The following is a 23,796-nucleotide window of genomic DNA, read 5'->3' on the forward strand; positions in this document are numbered from 1 at the left end:
ATCACATAGAAGGTGTCAGAGCCACACTATAATAATAATAATAATAACAACAACAACAACAGTAATTATTATTATTGTTATTATCATCATAACAATCATTATTATTTATTTTCTATTATATTGATACATTATTACATAAATATTATATTTTTTATATATTATAATAATAATAGTATTAATGTGAAGCACTGGCAATACTGAGGTGCAAGGGAATGGATGGTCCTTTCAGGATGATAAATGATGGCACGACTTAAATCAGAGCACAGGGTTGGGACTTCCATAATACCCTTCAGAGCTTCAAGGCTTCATATGTCCTGCTTATTTCTTGCCCTTTTAAGTGAATTTAACTTAAAAATAATGAATTTTTATAAAAAAGGCAGCAGGGTCTTACAGGGACTTCAGTGGTGTCTTCACAGAGACATTAGTTCATCTAAAACTGAACATCCATGCAATCCAAACACATCCAGCTGTGGCAGGCTGCCCACATGGCACAATGATTCTGCCTTCTCCAAGGATTTACTGCAGATCTGGGCCATGAAAATAGATTTCCCTTCTCTTTCCCCCTTCAGCTTTGTACATGTGAACCTGCCACAACATCCCTCGTGAAACAGAGTGGGGATCTCTATTTTCACTCCTGTGGGTGGCTCAAAGATCCTTATACTCAAGCATAAGGATCTGGGGAGGGTTTGACTTCCCAGCTTGAGCTTAGACCTTAAAAGTTCTCCCTACCTTCCTTGCAGGGCATTTCATAGAATCATAGAATGGTTTGGGTTGGAAGGGACCTTAAAACTCATCCAGTTCCAACCCCCTGCCATGGACAGGGACATCTTCCACTAGCCCAGGTTGCTCCAAGCCCCATCCAACCTGGCCTTGGACACTTCCAGGGATGGGTCAGCCATAGTTTCTCTGGGAAATCCATTCCAGTCCCTCCCCAGCCTCACAGGGAAGAATTTCTTCCTAATATCCAATCTACCCCTGCCCTCTGTCAGTTTAAAACCATTCCCCCATGTCCTGTCACTCCATGCCCTTGTAAAAACTCCCCACACCCCCATCCAAGCTGACAGGTTCAGCATCCTGCTGGGTGAGGGGGCACTGAGATGTTTGATGCCGATGTGACAACATCCCTCATCCCCCCCAGTCATTTCCTCTGACCTGTCTTAGCCTGACACTTCCTGATTTAACAGCCTGGCTGCTGGGGCTGTTTTCCAGCCTCATTCCATCACCTTCTCCTCAGCTGTCCTCTTTCCTCTGCCTCCACAGCGTCTTCCTCCGAAGCCTGCAGGGCTGTGACACCGATGATGACGTGGCCATGTGCTTCATCAAGCACGAGGCAGAGTTTAACAGGTACATCCAGTACCTGGTGGGAAGGGTGCAGGCTGAGTCTGTTGTTGTCAGCAAAGCTATCCAGGACTTCTACAAGGTAAGGCAGCAACCAAAGCACCCATGGAAAGTGCATCCTATAACCCACTGCGTGGAGAAATGTAGTTATTAATCACAAATGTGATCCTCAAGAGGATTGTTAATATCTTTTGTAGTCTTTGCTAAATGTAATGATTTTTAGTTCACTGTCTTGCTCTTCTTTGTAGGTATAATCAATATAGGAACATACTTATGTATGCTTATGCATTTATTAATATTATAAAGATCATACAAACTCGAATGTGGCTGTGCTGATGTGACTGTAAGGGGGGTTTTAAGGGCCACCACATTACAAGGCCAAGTGAACTCATAGAAATCATAGTATAGATAATAAATATATAATAGGCAAACCCTGTTTCTCTGCCCCAGCTGCTCAGGATTGAAGTTCACTGGTGAAAACACACACACAGAGCTCCAGATCCACGAGCACGTGGGTGGTTGTGGATCCCTTGAGTAGCAAGGATGGCTCCTCTGCCCATCCAACACCCAAACCCAGATCCTGCACTTTTACCCTCTCCTGGCCTCCTACTTTTAGGGTAAAAATAGTAGGTACTTTTTTTAGTACCTGCTCAGCAGTTACTCCAGCCTGATGCTCACTAGAAAACAAATGCCCGTGTTCACACTCACCCCACATTCCCATGAGCATTTTCCAAGGAGTCGTTATTTACCTTGTCCTCTATGACAACCTTTCCTCATTTCTCTGTGCATTTTTTCCAGAGATACACAGATGAATTTGAAACTAATGAAGATCCTTCACAACCACTTATCCCACCACTGCAGCACTACCTGGAAAAACCCATAAACAGGATCCAGCAGTATCAGACAATAATTAAGGTAAGGAGGTTTTGTTGTATCTGACAGGTTTATGTTCTGCTCTGTGCAGCTTGTGGAGAAAATGATTTTATTTTTATTTCCTATTTCTTGGCTTCCTTCTGGTGCAACTACAACTGAAAGCTGATTGTCTAAATAAGAGAGTAACCACCACCAGTGGTGATTTTCTCTAAATAGTTCTGTAAATATAAATCCAGGTAGAGATTCACAATCTCCAACCCCTAAAAGTTCTGTGAGCTTTATCTGAATGATCTTTAAATAAATGAATACATATGTGTAAAAAATATGTGTTTATATATATATATATGAATACAGGTATGTATATATCCATGACAAGTGTCAATTTGCTTCAAACTAAGCAACACTTACGTCATAAAAATAAGTGTTTTCCAAAGTGTAAGATATTGATTTACCACTTTTTAAACTTGTGTTTTATGTTGACCCTGTAGTAAGATGGAGTTTTTTATTTTCTGAAAAGCCTTGCCCCGTGCTACCACCCTGAAATATTTAATCTTTCAAGCTTTCATCTGTCCTGCTGTCTCAGGTTCTAGCCCAGGCCATGAGCAAACGTTTCAGAGCAGCATTTTAAACAGCATTTTCATGGGAAATGGCATCAGGGTGTCCAGGAAGAAGACAGTCATGCCACAATATTTCTGTGTTCTAGTGTTATATAAATGAGCAATTTGAACAGTCGGAAGAGCTTTCTAATTTTGAACACATTCTTGGACGCAAGCATCAAAATTTTTAAGGGTCTCTTGGAGGAGTGAAAGCACTTTCCCTGCCTTCATTGCTGAAAGAGAGGAACAGGAACAAATTTGAGAAGAGCAGGAAAACTGACATTTCATATTTCTGCCATATTTCTCTTTTTATTAATCTCATGTTGAGTCTCAGTTCAGCTCTGTCACTTGAATTGCTTGTTCTGTGGTGGTGTGAGGGTAAGCAGAAGAGAAATGCAATGGGTACATTTTGCTTTGGAGTTTTTGGGTTTCAATCACTTTCTGGTATTTGTTTCAACTTTGTTTTAATATTAATGGATATAAGGAAAAGCCAAACTGGCTAGTCATTAAGGCTGCAGGAAAGAAAATACTTCATTATCTAAGCAGCACATGGTGAAAAAAAACGGGATAAAAGTTACTCAGGTGAAAGAATTGGAAGAGATATTGAGAAACTCTTTGGCTCTGGAGGAAGTGTGGGGTTTTTTTCTCTGATTGCCCTTCATTCATCCACAGGAATTAATCCGAAACAAAGCAAGAAACAGCCAAAACTGCACCTTGCTGGAACAGGCTTATGCTGTGGTGTCTGCCCTGACCCGGAGGGCAGAGAACAACCTCCATGTCTCACTGATTGAGAATTATCCAGGGACCCTGGAGAGCCTTGGTGAACCCATCCGGCAGGTAACTGGGATTTCTCAGTGGTGTTGGTGCCATCTGTGCCTCCCCTGGGTCCTGAGTAGCCTTAATTCCAACAAGAAGCCCCTTTAGACACCCTGCCTGAAAGAGAGTTTTTGCTCCTCCCATTTTTTGTTGCTTCGGAGCAGCCCTGGCAGGACCAAGGTTTGGAGCAGCAGAGCAGAGACACTGATGGATCAGCTCACATATAATATTATTTGTCTTTCTGATCCACTCATCAAACAGGAAGAGATTTGTTCTGGGATCCCACATGATTTTAAGGCATTTTTCTTCCTCCTCCTCCTCCTCTCTTATTATTCCCAAGCTACATGGGCCAACTCCTGAAATTATTGTCATCTAAAGACCTGATTCTCCTCCAGGTCTCTCCCGTGAACCAGGTGTGGGATTTAGGATCACAGAGGAAAGATCACCCAGCTATTAGGACACCAGCCTGGGACTTTCAACACCCTTACTCAAATTCCCATTTCTTTATAGACTTACTTGCCATTCTGGGCAAGTCATTTATTGTGTCTGTTTGTATCCCATGTTTTCCATGGGAATCATGGTGTATTCCTGAGTGGAATTGTAAGGCTGAATTACAGCGATGGGGATTCATCTATCCACATTTAGACATTCAAAAAAAAAAAGAGTCCAATCACACCCTCAAGAGTGTTTACTTTTTCCTAGTGGTGCCAAGGGGCAACCCCTGTCACTAACTGAGCTGTGTCTGAAGGTACGTGAAATTAATGTCCTGCTCTGGTAAAAGCAACCAAATCATCACATAAATTGTCTGCAGAACACACAAAATGCAATTTTCCATTAGTATTTCCAAGAGTTCTCCTACCTGACAAGTGCTCTGTATTTTTCTGGCAACAAACCACACCTTTGAAAGGACAATGTGATGACAACCCCTGTGTGTGCCCCCGGTGGTTCTGTCAGTCTGACAGGTCACCTTTAGGATTAAAAACCATCTGCTGTGCTGTAATTAAACCAGAGACGCACCACGTGATGATGTAACAGGAAACATTTATCTGCTCACTGAAAAATTATGGCGAATCATCATTTTTTATTACTTATTTTTACTATATTACTATTATTATATTATAATATTGCTATTATTTATTAATTACTCCAGATGCATCACGACGTGCTCTTCCTTCTTTTTCTTATCAGGGCCACTTCATTGTGTGGGAAGGAGCTCCAGGAGCTAGAATGGCATGGAAAGGACACAAAAGACACGTTTTCCTCTTCAAAAATTACCTTGTGATCTGCAAACCAAAGCGAGACACAAAGACAGACACCTACAGTTACATCTTCAAGAACATCATGAAGGTCTGATCACTTTATCCTCCCCTGGAGCATTTCTCTGTCACTTCACATTTGTATCCAGCTTGGACATTTCTCTAATCCTTTTCAAGTATTCCTATGTTTCAAAAACTCTTTGAAGCACAGGTAGAATCTACATTTATCCCAAAATATCATTGTCAGAATTGACAGAAACATGTCAGAAATAATCAGAACCTGGATGCAGCAATGAAATTACAAGTATTAATTCATCCCTCTTGCCTCATTATCACCGTAAATACATTATATTGAGGTGAATTTTGCTGTTTATAGTATTTACTAGCATTTGTAAATCTTTGATTTTGGCAGTCTCTAATATTGGGAGTGAATTGGAAGAAATGTTATGGTCACATGCTACATTCCATGGGGTTCTCTCTGCTGGTTACACCCTTTCCAGACACAAATTCCTGCTTAAGAATGAAAAAAATTCAGAGGATTTGACCAACTCATCTTCAGACATTCAGGGTTAAGACTAAAAGAAATTGAGGAAAGAGTTTTCACAAGGCAAGAGATGCTCAGCTCCAGTCAAAAACACCAACCAAAAAAACCCATGGGGTTCTTGACCAACTCAGTCGGGACATTCTGAAAGTCCCGATCTTCGTCTTAAATGATATTCATGGGCTGATATTACATTATTTTCCTGAAATGGGATTATTATTCCCGGTAAAATGTCAGTTTGGGAACCAGAGAGTCAAGTATACTGGGGAAAATAGCTCTCAAAGTGCCTCTGATTGCTGTTCACCAAAGCCGCGTCTCGTTGCTTGCGCAATCCAAAAAATTCCTTTGAAAGCTGTTGAGAATTCCTTTTGCTGCTGGGAATTCCTGAGAATGTGGGATACGTGCTGAGTTCCTTGTCCTTCTGCCACACAGCTGAACAACATAGATGTGAACGACCTGGTGGAAGGGGACGACCGGGCGTTCGAGATCTGGCACGAGCGGGAGGACCTGGTGCGCAAGTACCTGCTCCAGGCGCGGACCGTGAACATCAAGAACTCCTGGGTGAAGGAGATCTGTGGGATACAGCAGCGGATCAGCGAGCCCATCTGGAGTAAGCGTGGCCCAAGATAGCCCAACCCCTCCCTATTTTTATTTTTCTTGGATGGTCTCCTTGGTTGAGGAGGGAGATGAGCATATGGGGGGAGAGGACCCGTTTGTGGTGATCCAAACACCGCGCGGGCAGAATTGAGGGAGGTGGTTCTGCCCCTCTGCTCTGCTCTTGTGAGACTCCACCTGCAGTGCTGTACCCACCCCTGGGACCCCCAACATCAGGAGCTGCTGCAGCAAGTCCAGAGGAGGCCACAAAGGAGATCAGAGGGTTGAAACACCTATTCCATAAGAAAAGGTGGAGAGAGTTGGGGTTGGACTCTGATCCAGAGTCCTGCACTCACCAATTTAAATCCCCCTGTGATTTTTTTTGGGTATCAGACCCTCTATTTGACTTCTGGCTTGCACTGCTGTTATCTGTGCACTGGGGTTTGCTTTGGAATTTTCTCTGGTCATTCAGGCTGCATCACCCTCAGTGTCATTAGAGATTCCACTAATTTTCTATCCACAACATTTGCGAGCAGGGATATTAAATCTTTATTTTCCAGGCATAAGCTACAAATGATGTCCACTACAGTGTAAGGATATTTGGCATCTTAAAATGCCAGAAGAGGATTGTATTAAATTTATATGTTCTGAAAACAAGCCTGGGCATTTAATTTTTGTGCCTTTAGTGAGGTGTTGTAATGAGGAAGACTATCAGAATAATTTTGCATCGTTTCATATGGTAACAATGGGTTAAAATAAAAGTCCCTTAACAAAGGAACAAGTTGCCCAGAGAAGATGTGGATGCCTGGAAGTGTTCAAGGCCAGATTGGATAGGGCTTAGAGGAGCCTGGTCTAGTGGAAGGTCCCTGCCCATGGCAGCATGTTGGAACTAGATCATCTTTCAGATCCCTTCCAACCCAAACCACTCTAGGATTCTCTGATTCTAGAAAGCATAGATTTTATTGTATGGAGACCAACAGAATACTAGTTTGGATATCCAGGGAACATTTTATTTGGGGAATTATGTTATTGGTGACATCTGTCTGGTGTCTGAATAATGGATGTGCTCATTAAAAATCATGGTCAGCAACAAATCCCTTTTTTTTTTTAATATGGCCTATCTTTATGGCCAACAACAGACATTTGATGGACTGAATTTAGTCTCAAATAAGCAAGGACAGCACTTCACCTGGAAAATATTGAGCTGCTAAAATTTCCTTTCAGCTTTCCATTCTGAACCTCGCAGATTTGCAAATCTATTCTTACCTTCCATAGCAGCAGCCACTCTTGGGCAGGGCTGCCCTCCTCCAGACTAACACCACTTATCCTGATGTTTCAGTACCTCCAGACTTCGAGGAAGAACTGGCAGATTGCACGGCCGAGCTGGGAGAGACAGTCAAGCTGGCCTGCAAAGTGGTGGGAGCTCCCAAACCATCCATCAGCTGGTACAAAGGTACGAGGAGGAAGCCCTGAAATGCCTCCTCCAAGTTTGCCCTCTGTCTGTGTTGTTTGATGATTGGTTGGTGGGTGATGAAAGAGCTGATGCTCTCGAGATACCCAAGTCTAGTGACCGTGTTTATGGTCACTTTGGAGGTGTTGCTTTGGCTGGCAAACCAGAGCTGTGGGTGCACAGCACATACTCTGGAAAAATGTCACTGTTCAGTGAGGATTGGTGACATGTGAGGTCCCTCAACAGTGCTTTGCCCAGAGGATATTTTGTAGGGAGCTGGACAAAAAGATGAGGAGCTCATTCCCCGGCTACCAACATCAGCTGCAATAAAGCAAATACAGCTCTCAGTCCTGTCCAGTGGAAAAGCTGCATAAATCCCAAGGAGAAACATAATGGATACTAAGATATATTAAAAAAATCACTTGCCTTTGCCTTTCAGATGGAAAGCCAGTGGAGGTGGATCCCCATCACATTATAATAGAAGACCCCGACGGTTCCTGCACGTTGATCTTGGACAACCTGACAGGTGTTGACACAGGACAATACATGTGCTTTGCTTCCAGTCCTGCTGGAAATGCCAGTACCTTGGGAAAGATCCTTGTTCAAGGTAAACTCCTGCATGGATGCATTATTTTAAAGGGGTCTGCTATGAGGTACTTTAAACTTGTGTCAGCAATAGTGTGGCCAGAAGGACCAGGGCAGGGATTGTCCCCCGTGCTGGGCACTGCTGAGGCCACACCTCAAATCCTGGGTCAGTTCTGGGCTCCTCACTTCAGGAAGGACATTAAGGGGCTGGAGCATGTGCAGGGAAGGGAAGGGAGCTGGGAAGATGCTGGAGCAGCAGGAGCAGCTGAGGGAGCTGGGGGGGCTCAGCCTGGAGAAAAGGAGGCTCAGGGGGGACCTTCTGGCTCTGCAACTCCCTGACAGGAGGGGGGAGCTGGGGGTGGTCGGGCTCTGCTCCCAGGGAACAAGGGACAGGATGAGAGGAAACGGCCTCAAGTTGCACCAGGGGAGGTTTAGTTTGGATCTCAGGAAAAATTCCTTCACCAAAAGTGCTGTCAAGCACTAGAACAGACTGGTGGAGTCCCCATCCCTGGAGGTGCTCAAAAAACGTGTGGGTGTGGCACCTGGGGACATGGTTGAGTGGTGGCCTTGGCAGTGCTGGGGAATGGTTGGACTCCATGATCTTAGAGGGCTTTTCCAATGTAAATGATTCCGTGTTTCTATGATGAAGGTCTGTATAACACCTTCTGGATAATGTTTTAAAAAAGTTATTTTATGTACAAGTGCAGTCAACTGTTCTTAGGGCAAAAGATGTGGTCTTTAGTGTCCTGTGTGCAGACACCATGAGAATTACCTGGTCAGGGACACATCCTTATTTAATTTACCTTTGCTTTGCAGTGCCACCAAGGTTTGTGAACAAGGTCAGAAACGCTTATTTTGTGGAGGGTGAAGATGCCCAGTTCACCTGTACTGTGGAAGGAGCACCAAGGCCTCAAATCAGGTCAGTCCCACAAGTCACACTGGAACAAATCCTGGTTTCCCACTTGGCATAGCCAGAAAAGTCTTTTGAGGTTATGACCCTTTCTTCTCTGTGTCTTCCACCTTTAACCCATCCCAATCCTGGGTCTTCCCAATCCCAACGTTCCTGAGATTCTCAGCCATTTATTGTAGCTAGGATCTGAAAACAACACCTACAGATAATCCCTGGCTGTATCAGATCTGACATTTTATCATTCCTTTATCCTCCCTGCCTTACACCTGAACTGATTTTATCACCAACCAGTGTTCAGACAAAAAGCCCAGCAAATCTTTGCGTCATTTAAAGCCCTTTTCCTGCATTGGCTGATGAGATTCCTTGGGAAGAATCTTGTGCAGTTTATTATCCACGTGTGACCCACTCACCCGCAACCAACCTTCCAAGCTGGTTGCAGGTGAGTGGGTCACACATGTTTAAAATTAACTATTGAGTTGGTTGATAGCTGGAACAGTGAGATGGGCATCTCTTGACACTGGTTGCATTTTTCCTGGCTTATACCCCGTGTTTTCCACACGCAGATGGTACAAAGATGGGGTGCTGATAAAGGACACAAATAAATACCAGGCTTTCAGTGAACCACGGAGTGGCATCGTGGTCCTGGTGGTCAAGAACCCTTCCAATGAAGATATGGGACACTACGAATGTGAGGTGAGTTCAGAGAGATTTAAATACCTGTCATGTGCAATGATATAGGTAGAAGAATTCATTTTACTGGAGCAGACCCATGGCATGAGGTCAGAGGCAGAGTAACTGCTGCCACCTGGGATATAAAAAAATTATATAGAACATCAGGCTGAACTGATCTGGATTGTGAACATCCAAAAGTTTCAGAATATCCCGATCTGGGAGTTTGCTGGTTCAAGTAATAATCAGCTGAGCTTGTTCTGCAGCTCAAATTTAGATCCAGGTCTCTAGAGTTACCTCTTACAAAGTTTAGGGACACTCTGATGTGACATTTTGTTTCCGGACTGTCTTTAAATTATGGCACATCCATGCTGCTGCTAAGAAATCATCCAAAGCTAAAAGAAAGAAATTAAATCTAATTAGAAGGATAAACCACTGAAATTCCTGTTTGTTTAGCAAGTATACATGGAAGTATCTAATAAATTAAAATAAATGCAAAATATTTTCTGAAAATTGGTCATAGCCTATGCATTTATTGTAATAAAATAGTAATAAGCTCTGAGGGCTGGGCAATAAAAATAATTGATCTTGGTTTAGGAAATTAATGGGTCAGTTGCCCCTTGGTAAATGGTTCAGCTCATGGAAGTGTTTAGGATGTTTGCTATAATTTAAAGACTTCTATTAGAATTTTAACAAAACCAGAATACTTTGCATTTGCTATTAACTAAGACCCCAAGGTCCAGTATCCCCCTGGATGAGTAGAACCCCGTAGATTAATGGATGATGAACGAACAAAACCCCCTTTATTTGCCACCCAGGGGCACAGAGCAGAATCTGTGCCTGTTGGTAGAGACAGAGCTAAGCCAGGACTGAGCCACAGGCTGCAAACTGCAAATAACTAAGTAAAAAACCAAGTTTGCTGATGTCAGTTTGCTGTGATTTGTCTGTGTGGGGTCATTTGTGGTAAAATATCAAACAAGAACTCCACTGAGCAGCAAAGTGTCCCTTCAAACCCCAGCTCAGAATTGGGGTCACACCTTCACCCACTCCCGTCGTCGTTTAAATGCATCGAGTTGTTTAACGTAGCGTAGGAAGCTTTTGTTATCATCAAAACCCCCCGTGTTTCACTGGGCACTGCCCGATTCTCTTCAGCTGATGAACAGATTAGGGTCTGCAAAAAGTGGAGCAGAGCTTTACCACCACAGTGCTGCAGCCCTGACCCAGGAGAGGAGAGGAGACCAAGCCATCACCATTGAAGGTACGGCCCTTGCCCAGCTCCGTAAGTAGGTCCCTGAATTCCTCCAAAACCACCTCGCTGAGGGTCGAACATATTTGCCATCTTATCCATGTTGGTTGTTGGTGTTCCTGTATCTGTTATGTCTACCCAGATGTGCATGGGCAGAGTGCAGCTCAGCTCTGGACCCATCACCATCTGTTGATTTCCAAACCTGGCAAATCAACTTCATATAATGCTCGTCAAGGCATTATATGAGAAAGGAGAAGCAAATGAAGGGTATGTCACACCTCTAGTGCAAGGAAAATGTCCTATGTTCTGTTGGAATACTTGAAAATGTGTGTCAGCCTGGCAGAACGTGAGTTACAGGGGCCAGTAAGTAAAGCTGGAGGCATATTGTGATTGTTTATGAAATGCCACTGAAGAACATCAGGAATGACTGAGAAAGCAGAACTGACAGCAGTAAATCCTGAGCAATATTGGTTCATCCATGATTTGAGACTGTTGTGGGATAGTCATAGAGTCTATTCTTTTTTCTTTCTAGAAGTTTACCCTGGATTGAAGGGTCATAGCAATTGATTTCACACCCATCCAACAACACATCTCTTTCTTGACACCTTTAGGTATTTTTGCCCAAAGTTACCTTCTCATCCAAGGGATTTCCACACACAGTGTTAGACAGGATTGCTACAGACCCATCACAACCCACTTTCAGTCTGTGGGTACATCTGTGTAAGGGACTTTTCCTGGCATAGGAAATTGGTTCTTTGTACATCTTGGAAGTGTCCTTGGCTGGCTGAGCATGGACCAGCCAGTGCTGCCTTTCTTGAATAGCTCAGGGGATAATACAGCCGAGGGACCACCTTTAGTAGGTAATAAATACTGATTTGGAGGGTAAAAGAGAGGACTAGGACAGGCACAGGCCTTTCCATGCCAGCAAACCTTGGTTCCAGAGACCTCTCCCAGATGTGGTTGGTGGAGACACGGTCAACAAAAGCCAGAGGTTTGCCAGCAGCTATAGAATGTTCTTTCCTCATCTTCAGTGATTCCACATTGTCTTGTGATGATAACAGGAATTCAAGTGCGTGTTTGACAGGAGATAATTGATATTATCGATATCCATTAGGGATGTTTTGATTCAAGAAGCTGCCGGGCAGAAAATGCTGGAGAATCTGGAAAAATATTCGGGGAAAGTGGTCCTCTACTCCTATTTTCTTCATCATTTTTTATAGTACTCTGCTGTTGGCCCTGTCTGAGGCAGAGTCCTGATCTGGATGGACCTATGGGCCAGCCCCTTGGAGACATTAATGTTTTGTTATTGCATTAAGAGGATTCACTCACAATAAGCTATATTAAGATTAGTATCCTCATCTATGGACTTGCTTGACTTCATTTTAAGTTTGTTTTCCCTTTATTCCTTTCCCAGAGTCCCATCAGAAAGCATTACAGGGAGAATGGTGTTAGTGTAGAAACACTGTGTTTTTCAGCAGAATAAACCTTCAAGTACTCGAATGTTTTGTCTTTGCTGTGCCCTAAAGAGGGAAAAATAAGTTGTATGCAGGATGCAGAGGAACATAAACAAAGCACTGTTAGGGTGGTGTATCTTGATGAAGTTCCCTTCAGGCAGATGATGTTATAAAGGAAAACAGGGGTTGTAAAAAGTGTTAGGAGCATTTTCAGCTCTTGGGGTTGCAAACGTGGGTATTCAGCCCCAAATTACTCATCTGCTGTTATTCCTGCAGTCACAAACAAAACAAATTTTGCACTTGATTGAAGAAATATAATTGGAGTTTGCCTGGAAGCTTCAGAAATGTTATGAAATAGGTTTGCTCTGCGATGTGCAGTTGCTTGAATTTGGTAATAGGGAAGGGAATAGATCCCTGAGTCACCTCCAGGGAGAAACAGAGGGAGAGCTGCTTCAGGCCAGTGGAGAAAACAGGCTCATCCATGGAGCAAGTGGATTGTTGTGAGCAGAATCCCAGCAGGGATGAATTTTGACATGATGCATTTGACCAAGGAGGGAACTTCTTGCTTTCTTGAGAATCAATAACCAGCCTTGACCTGCCTGTGGAATAATCAGGTTCATCTGGCAAAGAACTGGAGGACGGATGGATCTCATGAAGGCTTTCTCTTTCCATCCTTACCCTATATTTGGGAATAATGGGATTGCTTGTAACTTCACCAAGAGGACATTACTGCTGTCACCACAGGACAGAGATACCGTGTCTGCTCCCTCGCTCACCTGCGCTGTGGGTCTGAGTTTTACCTGATTTACCCTTGTTTCTGTGAAATGACCATTGCCTGGGTCTCCTGAGGCACCCCAGGGGGCTTCAGAGGCAAATATTTTAGTTTTTATCCTCCTGCCTTTGTGTACTGTGTACTGTACTGAGCCAAACCCACTGCCGCAGTTCGGGACACCGTTAGTCCAGTGGTTTGTGAGCCCTGACCTGCAGCTGGTGACGACCCACAGCCCAACACCACAGGTCTCACAACCAAAATTCTCGTTTAAATTCACTCTGTGGGAATTTGCAGGTCCTTTGGAAGGACCAAATCCAAAACAAGGATGGAAACCACTGGACTAAGGGGTCCCCTTGTGAGCTGAGACCTGCCTTCAACCACATCTGGTCGCTGCACTGAAGTCAATGGAGAGTTGCTTAAAAAATTCCTCTTTCTGTGGATATTGGAAGTGTTTTAAACACTTTAAAAAAAGTGTAACAGAAGAAGATCCTTCTCTTTGACTTCAAGCTTGTTGTCTGCTTTGCACCTTGTTGCTTTAACCTACACATGGCAGATCTGGGCTGTTGTGCTCTGGCGTCCCTTTTTAACGTGTCACTGTTGTGATTCCCTCATCTCTGGCTCCCTAATGTTCATTTTTAAAGAAAAGCCCAGTTTTTGAAAGGTGTTGCATTTTCCTGTGAGTGGGCAGAACAAGCCAATAGCAAGGGGAGGAGTCAGGTGAATAAATGGAGATAAGCAAAGCCATAAATAAAAATTCCCAATGCAGTTACAGCCAGGGAACAGGAATTTCTCCACGGTTTTGCCTTAGATCTCATGCAGAGCTTTGGGCATGTTCAGTTGCCTTATTTAGTAATACCCACCTTTCAGGGAAAAGCTAAATATTCCACGACTCTCCCATGGAAGATTGTTTTAAAACACAGGAACAGTAGATCTCCTGGTGTCACCCTTTTACTGAAGAAATAGGGCATAGGATTTTTTTTCCCCTGACCACTTGGAAGTTCACTGTTTAGGGTGATGATTAGGGTATTTATATCATTATTTTTACTCTGTTGTCACCACAGGTTAGTGACATTTTCAGGCTGACCACGTGGTTCTCAGGGCAAATTCAATCTGCCTTTGCAACCGTGTCAGTCGCTGCAGGAGTGGAGCCTTTTGGTTCGCTTGGTTTAGGGTTGGTTTGGGGGGTTTTTTTGAGAGAGAGAGAGAGCTCAAAACACTTGAATTTCATTCACACAATTTAGGAAACTTGTCTCTGTGAATTGAGTCACCAATATTTTGAAGACCTGTAGATGTGGCACTTGGGGACGCGGTGGCAGTGCTGGCTGAGCAGTTGGACTCGATGATTCTAAGAGTCTTTTCCAACATTAATGGTCCTGTGATGGTGTGAATTGCTCATTTTAGGTTTAGCTTTAGCAGTTCATGTCAGGTTTGTGCATCCCCTGCTGCTGATTAATCTCCAAAGTGTAGCAGAGAGGGGTGAAAGTGGAGCAGCGCTCCCGTGGTTCACGTCAGGAAAAATAGGTTTATGCTCCTGTGAGTGGAGAAAACAGACCTAAAAGTTGTAATAAAGGCCATAAAGCACCTTTCATCCATTCAGAATTCACTTATCCTAAATGTTTCATCACTTGCAAGTCAATGTTTTAATATATTAACCAAGGAGGAGTCTGGTCCTGTCGAAGCACTGGCTGATCCTAATGCTTCCAGCTTTTAACCTGCTTATCAGGGGCTCCTGCTTTGCAAAGCTGTTTTTTTTCCTAAAACGCTCTCGAAAAGTTGAAATGATAAATCCGGTGCTAAAATGGAATGCGGAATATTTTCCTCTCGGGGGGAAAAAAAAAACCAAAACAAAAAAACAACAAAATAACAACCTAAAACCAAAAGAGAAACCCAAATTCTCTCATCCTACTTTCATGTGGTTCTATCCTTCACATAGGATTGCTCAAATCCTCCCTCACACCATGGATAACACATAAAAAATTGACTTTATTTTCAGCTTTCTCATCCCAGGCCTGCTGAACTTTTGAATATTGAAGCCCTTTGACATTGTTACATATAAAAATATTGTGCTCAGTGTAATTTGGGAGGCCTGCAGGAGCGGGCATTAATAAACATTAAAGAGACTTTTTCTCACAGACATTTTGAGATTTCATTAAATTTATTCAATTATTTAATTTGTATTATTTAATTCTCACCTCAACACAGTTGCTGTTAAAATAACTGTGTGAAACACCTATTTTCAGGTGTATAATCAAATTAATTAACACTTATTTGCATCAGAACTCTTCACTCTTAAAGAGTCTTTACTCAGATGCCACTTGTGGGTTAATTTCGTGATATTATTTGATGAGATTTTCTAAAAGTTGTGTAAAAATTGCAGAATATTATTTGAAAATTCAGTGAAAATCTCAAACCTGGGTGCAGCGAATTTTTTGAGCACTCAGTTCGTCTGCCATCCTTGTATAATTATCATTCCACCTTTTAAAAAAGGGTTTGAATTATACAAAAAAAAAAATGAATTAAGGATAGGTAAACGGTCCTGTTGTAATTGTGTTCAGAGATAAATATTTGAAGACAATTTTGCCCTTTGCTTACCCAGAAAGCGTAAAGTCAAAATTCCCAAACGGATTTTGTTTAAACCCACCCAATTCCGCAGCAATTCCTTCCGTTCTAGAGGAAATCATTCCAGAGTTTTACAGGCATAAACGAGACAAAGCTCTGCAAAGAAAACACGAGCTCTAGGTCAGACATTATTATCAATATTTGCACGAAATTCTTTTTCATTATGATGGGATTTGTGTTTTCACCTGAGGCAGGAAAGAGCCCTTGGAAGTGAAGCGGAAGGAAAATTAGGTTAAAGTATTCCATCTAATATTGCAAATGTGTTTTTAATTTTCAGTCAGGGCAGGTTTGGGGCACCACTGAAAACATCAGCACTAATCACCAGTTGTTTAGCAAATAATACAGACACTCCAAATTCCCTGGGGAAGAAGTGGGTGTGATTTTATAGACATATTTTTAAGTGGCAGTTCACTTAAATTGCACCAACTGAGAATTACCAGAGCTTATTGATTATGAAGTGGAAAATTGAAAACGAATTGCTGGACAAATTACTTTGAGAATTAAGTTATAGGGTTTTTTTAGAAATTTTATTAGTTTATTAAATAAGAAGTGGGGCTTGGTGGTGGTTTTTTTCTAGGTCTCAAACAGGTTCAGCAGTTCAGAGAGTGTTCAAAACAGCCTGGTTCAAACAGTGCCTTTATTTTATTCCAGCAGATAGGATGGGAAAGCTGCTGAAAATCTCAATTAGCTCTTCAAATGGTATCTTTCTGCTTTATAAAAATGTCAATTTTAAAAAATATTTGCAGAGTCCTTCAATCATTACTTTTGATCTCGATATGCATCAACAGCTTCCAGTTTGTTATGGGAGAAGGGTCAGGAAAAATTGCAAATTAGAGCAAAAAAGAGACAAAAAAGGAGCAGACGTAGATGGATTACAGGGCTCTCCTGGGTTTCCTAGGATTTGGGGTTTTTTTAATGCTGATTTTCTGTACTGATGATAATGATTTTAGTTGTCATTGTTATCAGCTTGGGTTTTACATCAAGTCCACAAAAGCTTGGCAACAATTCAGTGTTTGGGGAAACTCTTTTTCTAGGAAGTGAAATCACAGTTGAAAGAATTTCAGCTCTCCAGGATTTTCCAGGCCGAGGCATTTTCAGGTTTCTGACACCATCACTTCCTTATTTATAGGATAAAAATATTAAATAAGGACCTTGTTTTCTAGCTCTGACCTGCCAAACCAAAATGGCAGAATAAACAGATTTTTTTGCCATATCTCTCTCTGCACAAAATATTTAATTTCAAAGCTAAATCATTCACTGCTCAGAGAACATTCTGGATTCTCATTCTTGGTGAGAAACACTAAGGATGATGCTGGAAATAACCACAGAAAGCATGGATGGGATGGTACAGTTGGTTGGTTTTCACTCCGGTTTATTTTGATTAACTGAGCAAAGATAATTTAATCATTTCAGCTTTTGCCTTTCTTTAACCCCATGCTGTTCATACTGTTTTCTTTGTAGTCACTGAACAAGAGACTAAAGTGCCCAAGAAAACCATCATCATGTAAGTGCTGATTTTTTATTTTTTTTATTTTTTTTTCTGTAACATTTGTGTTTTGCTTTGCTGCCTCTGCATGATCCAATAACAAGCTTGTGTTCATTGGCCATGCAAGTGTGTTCATGCCCATCCCACTGGATCCCACGGAGTTCTGAGCTATGTAAAATGATCACCTGTGAAAAAAAAAATGCTTTAAATCCCTTTTAAAAAATAGCAGCAGTGGTTCAGACAAAACTTGGGGCTGGTATTTGGGGATATTACACGTGAAAAATATTCAGTGTTGAAAACAAACCAGCTTTGAGAACAGTCTACCTGCAAATATCTATAAATTTAACAAATATCTCACAACTCACAGTGGTTTCTTCTGGCTTTCTATTTTAAATTTCTCAGGAAAGCCTTTTATGATGAAGCAGAAGGAAGATGAATATTTTTATCCACTTCTACTTCTAATTTGAATTTTTGTCCTGATAATGACATGGTCTTTTTGGATATTTTGAGGCTGGTTTGTATTGGATACCTATAATATACATAAATTGCAGCAAAAAGAAGTATTTTCTCAGTCATATGTAGACCAGAAGCTCATTAAAATCCCAATTTATCTTCTTCTCTCTAAGTATCATGAAGAAATACATTATAAAAAAGAAGCATATTATAAAAAAAAATACACTATAAAAAAGAAACATATTATAAAAAAATACATTATAAAAAAGAAATGCATTATAAAAAGAAGTACATTATTAAAAATACATTATAAAAAAGAAATACATTATAAAAAGAAGTACATTATTAAAAAATACATTATAAAAAAGAAATACATTATAAAATTGCTTCATGTGCAGGAAGGGCAACACTGTCCTTGTGTGATACGCCTTCAGAGCACCTCAAAACTATTCAAATCATGTCCTGATGGCAGTAAATAACTATAGAATGGATATTTTGGGAAAATGGATTACCTCCAAGGTTGTACTATTGCTAAAATCAGTCCTTGACTTGGACATGGTGCTTAAGTTGACTTATTTTACTTTGGTTGGTGAACAGAATGTGCAAAATGGCAACTGAAGTTGCCAGAAGAGCTGCTTATCTTTTATTTTTATTATTTTCTGTGGTAGCTATTTCTTAAGATCCAGGTGCTTGGTCCATTTGGGATCAGGGGATTCCTAAATGAAAGATGAGATTCCTAAATGAAAGGCTGCAGCCTCGAAAGAGGTTGGTAAATTTATGAGCAGGATCTCAGAACAATTCTCCTCCTCTCGAGGTCATGAACTTGTAAGAGTGGACTCAGCTGGAATTGGGACACTGACGGGATAAAATTTGGGAACAACTCTCTAAGGGCACATTCCAGCTCTCCTTAATGTGCAGGGAGCTGAGGAACTTTGAAACTATTGGCAGAAAATAAGAGGTAATTGAGAGATGGGATTGAACAATGTTCTGTATACGCAAATCCCAGACACCCCTCAAAAAAAAGCTTTTGAACCTTGCAATGTAGAGCAAAGTGTGGAGCAAGCACACCAGGATTCATTTCCATCTTTCTCTAAAATGATTCAGTTTTGTGTGATTCAGAAAGGCCCCGTGGCCATTCTGAAGGCTCTGCACAGACCTTCAAGGTCTAGAAAAAAACCTGGGGGAATGAGTAAAGCAGTGGAAATGAGCAGGGGAAGAGAGAACGTTCTGGAAGGAAATAAATCTCTCTGTAGCTGATCCAAACCTCACCACATCCTCAAAGGGAAAGGCTGATGGTGGAAAGAAATCTGTTCTCCATAGGAGAAGGCAACACCAGCCTGGATTCATAAACTCAGTTCAGGCCATTGCTTTTACCTTCAAGTTAATTCTATTTTTTTAATCCCATTCCTTGGAGGGACAAAATCTCGACACAGAAGCAAAATGAGCTTTTCCTGTGATTTCCACAGAACCAGCAGTAGAGCATCATCTTCCTTGTGCTTGCAAAGCAAACGCTGTCCTTACCTGCAAGTTTTGCCATGTAAGAAACCCCACAGAAAAACCTGCAGGAAAAACTGCACGTTAAACATATAAATTAAAAGCATTTGAGTCTGGGTTTAGATATTGGGGTAGAAGAGAGGTTTAAAGCTGATCTAGTCCAAACCCCTACGTTGAGCAGGGACATTTTCAACTAGATCAGGTTACTCAGAGCCCTGTCCAACCTGACCTTGGATGTTTTACAGGGATGAGGCCTCTACACCATCCCTGAAGTCCCATCTCCTTTGGATATGTCAAAAAATCTAAAGTAAGGCCAGCAGAAATATGCTGAGAAATCATAATCATGCATCCCATATTGGTTGGCGTTCCTGTGTCAATTGGAGTTAGTAGGATTATGCTGTATCTGCAATAATAATTCTATGAAGGGTAAAAATAAATTCATTTTGGCACAGATGACTCGTGCAGGAAATGTTCTAACTTTCTTTTCCTGGTTGTCTGCACATGTTAAGGGTTAATTCCCTTTTAATGCAACTGCTCTGCGTGTGGAAATGCAGATCTCTGGCCTCAAAAGAGCTTTGGTAAACAAAATAGAGATATGTTAAATTTATTAAAATGTAATACTATTAAATTTTAACATAAAAGTATTACTACTGTAATAAAGGGCATTTAGCCATTGAGGTGGATAAATCCAGGATTTTAGCCAAGGATACTCAGGAAAAGGTTAAAGTATTTAAAATGTTGGGGTGAAACTGCTCTGTGGGTCCAAAGTAGAACTGTAGATGGCCAACACGAGCACAGGAAGAACATTCTCAGCTGGACCTGCTCGTTGTGTGTTCATGCACTCAAGGGGTTAATGGGGCTGGGGTTCACCTGGGGAAAAGGTTTTCCCTGGATCAGAAAGGAGGTGGAGATGGGCATGTGGGTGTGTGAGTTGTGTGTGTCCCCCTCCCAACATGACCTGCTTCACCAAAGGCTGGAGTGCTCCCAAAACTAACCCCACTGCAGTGCCCCGAGCGACCACGGCATGTGCTGGTGGAGTGTGGCTCCCAAAAAAAAGTCTCGTCTTCCCGCCAACTCCGTTCCAACCCTTTCTGTCATCAGAGAGGAAACCATAACCACTGTGGTGAAGAGCCCAAGACAAAGGGGAAGGGTTTCTCCTGCACGTTCTCCCTCGGGTCATTCTCCTTCCCGCTCCCCGAGGGCGGAGCCGACTCCGGAGCCGGTTTATGTCTCCAAGATCAGGCAGCCCGTCCACAGGCACGACCAGGAGGCAGCACCCAAGTCTGCTGTGCCCAGGCTTTACGTCACAGAACCAGAGGACAGGCAAGGAGCAGCGGCGAGAGAGGTCGTAGAGAGCACGGTGGAGGAGAAAAAGCCCAAATGGGTCGAAGTGGAAGAAATAATTGAATTCAAGGTGAAAAAATCGCCAAAACCCGCAAGGAAAAGAGGCTCTTCCCCAGTGAAACAAGAAAAAGATGAGTCAGGGGTGTTGACGTTCACTTTTCCCAGCTCGAGGCCGAGGCGTTCCCCAGAAGATGATCCAAACACGAACAACTCCAACAATAAGTTGGTGGAACAGTCAAAATCTCTGCCCAGTGAGGGGCTCTCTGAAGGTGACATCCAGCCCCTGGTGTACACAACAGAGCAGGAAGGGCCTCAGGTCAGCAACGAAGACAGAAACTCCCCGTGTGGGTCCGAGCAACTAGGAAATGATTCGTTCATGGATTGTGGAACCGAAGGAAAGAGCTTCCCGCAGGAAGCGAGTGCTGGCTGTGGGTCAGACGCTGCCTGCCCGCTGCTCGCCTGCGGCGGGGAGCCTTTGGTCTTCAGTTTTGAGGCAGCTGCTGGAGAGCAGCACGAACTTGTGTTCTCCCTGGAGAGTCCAGAGGTTAAGGAGGAGGTGGATGAGCCGGACGTGTCTTGGCCTGTGGACGAGGGGCTCGCTGAAGTGATGCAAGAGGACAACGAGGACGACACCGTCGTCATCGTCGACGAGCCCGAGGAGCTGCGGGCGGACGACATCAGCACCCGGGACCGCAAGATCTTAACCCACAACGGCAAAATCCTGACTCTGGAGGACCTGGAGGATTACGTCCCCCGGGAGGGCGAGACCTACAGGTGCGACGACCAGGCGCCCGCGGCGGAGCGGCCCTGCGAGATCTCGGTGCTCCAGACGGAGATCAACGAGCCGACCATCGGGAAGCCGGTGCTGCTGAACCTGGGCAGGCCCGTGGTGCCCGAGCCCAGGCAGAGGTTCTTCAGCCAGTACGAGGAGCACGTCCCCGGGGGCGTGTTCGTGTCAGCGTCCCGGGTGACCCCCTCCAACATCTCCTTCCGTGTGAGCGATTCCCGCCCGGCGGCGGCGGCGGCTCCTCCGGGCCCTTCCTTCACGGTGAAACCCTCCTTCTGCACCGAAGTCCAGCGCTCGGCGGACAGCGGCCAGTCGAGCTTTAAAACTGAAGTTTCCACCAGAACCCTCAGCTACGGGACCGTGGGCGAGCCCGTCACCTTGCACATCAGCGCAGAAGACCTGTCCCAGAGCTGAGCCGGGCGCGAGCATGATTTTTAACGCAAAAAAGAGAAAGCGGCTTTTTGCATAAAAAACAATTAAAAAAAAGAAATTATCTAAGTCGTCGTAGGCGAGGGGGATTGGTGGCAAGGATTACAAGGGAATACCTTGGAGGAAAATATGTTTAAGTACCATATGGCGAGCTTTTCCAGTCTTAAAGGGAACAGTCTGTCAGAACAGTTTGTAGCTTTTAAAGGCTTTGACCGAGGTGAACATATATCATTCCATAGTGGAGCAGTGATGGTAGGTTTAGGAAAAGCCTGATTCTTCTACTTATGACAGAAGTACGAGTGGAAAAGTGCATTTTTGTCCATGAGCTTAAAAATTTTTTCATGTACCAACTCATTGTGTGGCAAGAAGGTGAAAAAACAAGCTTTTCAGCATCTTTCAGCAGCCCAGGATAGGAGGATTTTTTCCAGCTAAAGTGTCTCCTGTTACTGTGTGGGCCCAAAGGTCATGAAGCTTCACATTGCTTTGACTCTGCTCTACACTTTTGACACCACTTAGCTCTACCAAAGTTTCTTCATAAACCTTTCAACACGCACAGTTTGGTTACATTAGTCTAAATTCCTGCCACGGAATTAAATATATATAGTAAATATTACATTTAGTAGGGATGCAAAGGGCTGCTCAGGCCTTTTGGTTGACATCCCAACTTTACTAAAGTCAGTGGTGAAAATCCCACTGTCATGAGGAAACAAGAGTTTTGTTGTTCTGCTTTAAGTGAAAAAGACTATTTTTTTTAAATGACTGATATTTTCAAATCCACTTCCTAGTTGTCTAATAATGTAGGTTTCATTATTCTACATTCTAGTGAAGAGGATTTATATAGCATTTAAATACCATATCTTTTAAAATATAATTTACTTTATGCGCACTTAAAGGTTAAAGTGCTGCACAAAATGATTTCTGCATCTGCAATCAAGCACTAACAACGTGCAGAGAATCACAAATGTGATCTTAAATGAATCACAAATGTGGTCTTTGCCAATAAATATTACTGGACTAGTATTTGGTCTCCTGCACGTGCCAGTGGTGAAACATTCCTGCTAACAGATGGATGGGGGATGCATCCTATACGTGCTGAGAGGAATTTACCACTGAGCTACAGCAAAGTAGCAGGAGCAGAAAAATATATTTAAAAAAAAAAAAGAAAAAGAGAAAAGAGAGCTTTACCATAAATGTTTGGTTGAAAAATAGATCTGTTCAAAATGTATTGGGCTGCCAGTTGCAGTTGCATCGTGTTACTGTAACCCGGAACGCTGGGATGTCTTGAAGAGGGATTATTTTCTGTGGAGTTCCTCTGGAGCTCTGCGGTGGGAATGCAGGTGGAGGGGGGAAGGCTGAGATGCACTGAGCCCATTCCTGTTGGCTTCCCCCAAAAGGGATGTTGCACAGACCTTCAACAAGCTGCTCAGCCCTGGAAAAGAAACGAGCTCCCAGGCCCAAACCTTGGTGCCAGTTGAAGTCAGATGGAGTTTGTCATTGATCTCAGCAGGACCAAGCGCTGGCCCTGTGGCTGACAGAGGGGTGGGGTGAAAAGTCCCCACACTTTGTCCCAGCTGAGCTCTCTACAAGTGTTGCAACAGGAAATGTTTTCCCTTTGGTGGTGTAGGGAAACCAGAAATCCTCAGGCACTGCCGGATTTCAGAGCGGCGCGAGGAGAGAGGATGGAGCGAGTTTCTGCCTTGGGAATGTGTGTGTGGTGTTGTCTCAGTGTTTCCCGGCCAGGTAATATTGAGGAGCTTGTTCTGGGGTCTTGGTGAAATATTCCTGCTGACAGGGACTGAATTCACAAGAGGTGCTTGCAGAAAAGAACACGGTATTTTTTTTTTCCCTTCTGTGGCTGCACCTTGATCATGTGCTGACTAAAATGAACGCAGTGATTTCACAGCCTTTCACTCTCTGCATCCAGACAGGATGTTGTGTGGAATATAACGTGCACTACCTTCATGATATAGGATGCTTTTCCAGGGGTTATGTGTGGTGAAGGAAATCAAGCTTCCTTTATGGTACTCTCCCGTTTTTTATAACATCTCCTTGGTTTATACTGTTTGTTTTATAATCAGCGATAC

The 23,796-nt window shown here is 43.0% G+C and overlaps 1 protein-coding gene across 1 annotated transcript in view; it reads left to right on the forward strand.

Moving 5' to 3' along the window:
• OBSCN (obscurin, cytoskeletal calmodulin and titin-interacting RhoGEF) overlaps positions 1-23,796 on the forward strand; it is a 183,147-nt gene that overhangs the window by 127,230 nt on the left and 32,121 nt on the right. The window contains 10 exon segments of the mRNA XM_027695511.1: positions 1,261-1,420; positions 2,137-2,253; positions 3,480-3,644; positions 4,812-4,970; positions 5,853-6,030; positions 7,354-7,467; positions 7,904-8,071; positions 8,866-8,968; positions 9,523-9,652; positions 10,781-10,886. Of these exon segments, the coding sequence (XP_027551312.1) occupies positions 1,261-1,420; positions 2,137-2,253; positions 3,480-3,644; positions 4,812-4,970; positions 5,853-6,030; positions 7,354-7,467; positions 7,904-8,071; positions 8,866-8,968; positions 9,523-9,652; positions 10,781-10,886 (1,400 nt within the window).

Source organism: Neopelma chrysocephalum, unplaced genomic scaffold (genome assembly GCF_003984885.1).
Source record: "Neopelma chrysocephalum unplaced genomic scaffold, ASM398488v2 Primary Assembly neopelma1_101, whole genome shotgun sequence".
In the NCBI taxonomy this organism is placed as follows: Eukaryota; Metazoa; Chordata; class Aves; order Passeriformes; family Pipridae; genus Neopelma; species Neopelma chrysocephalum.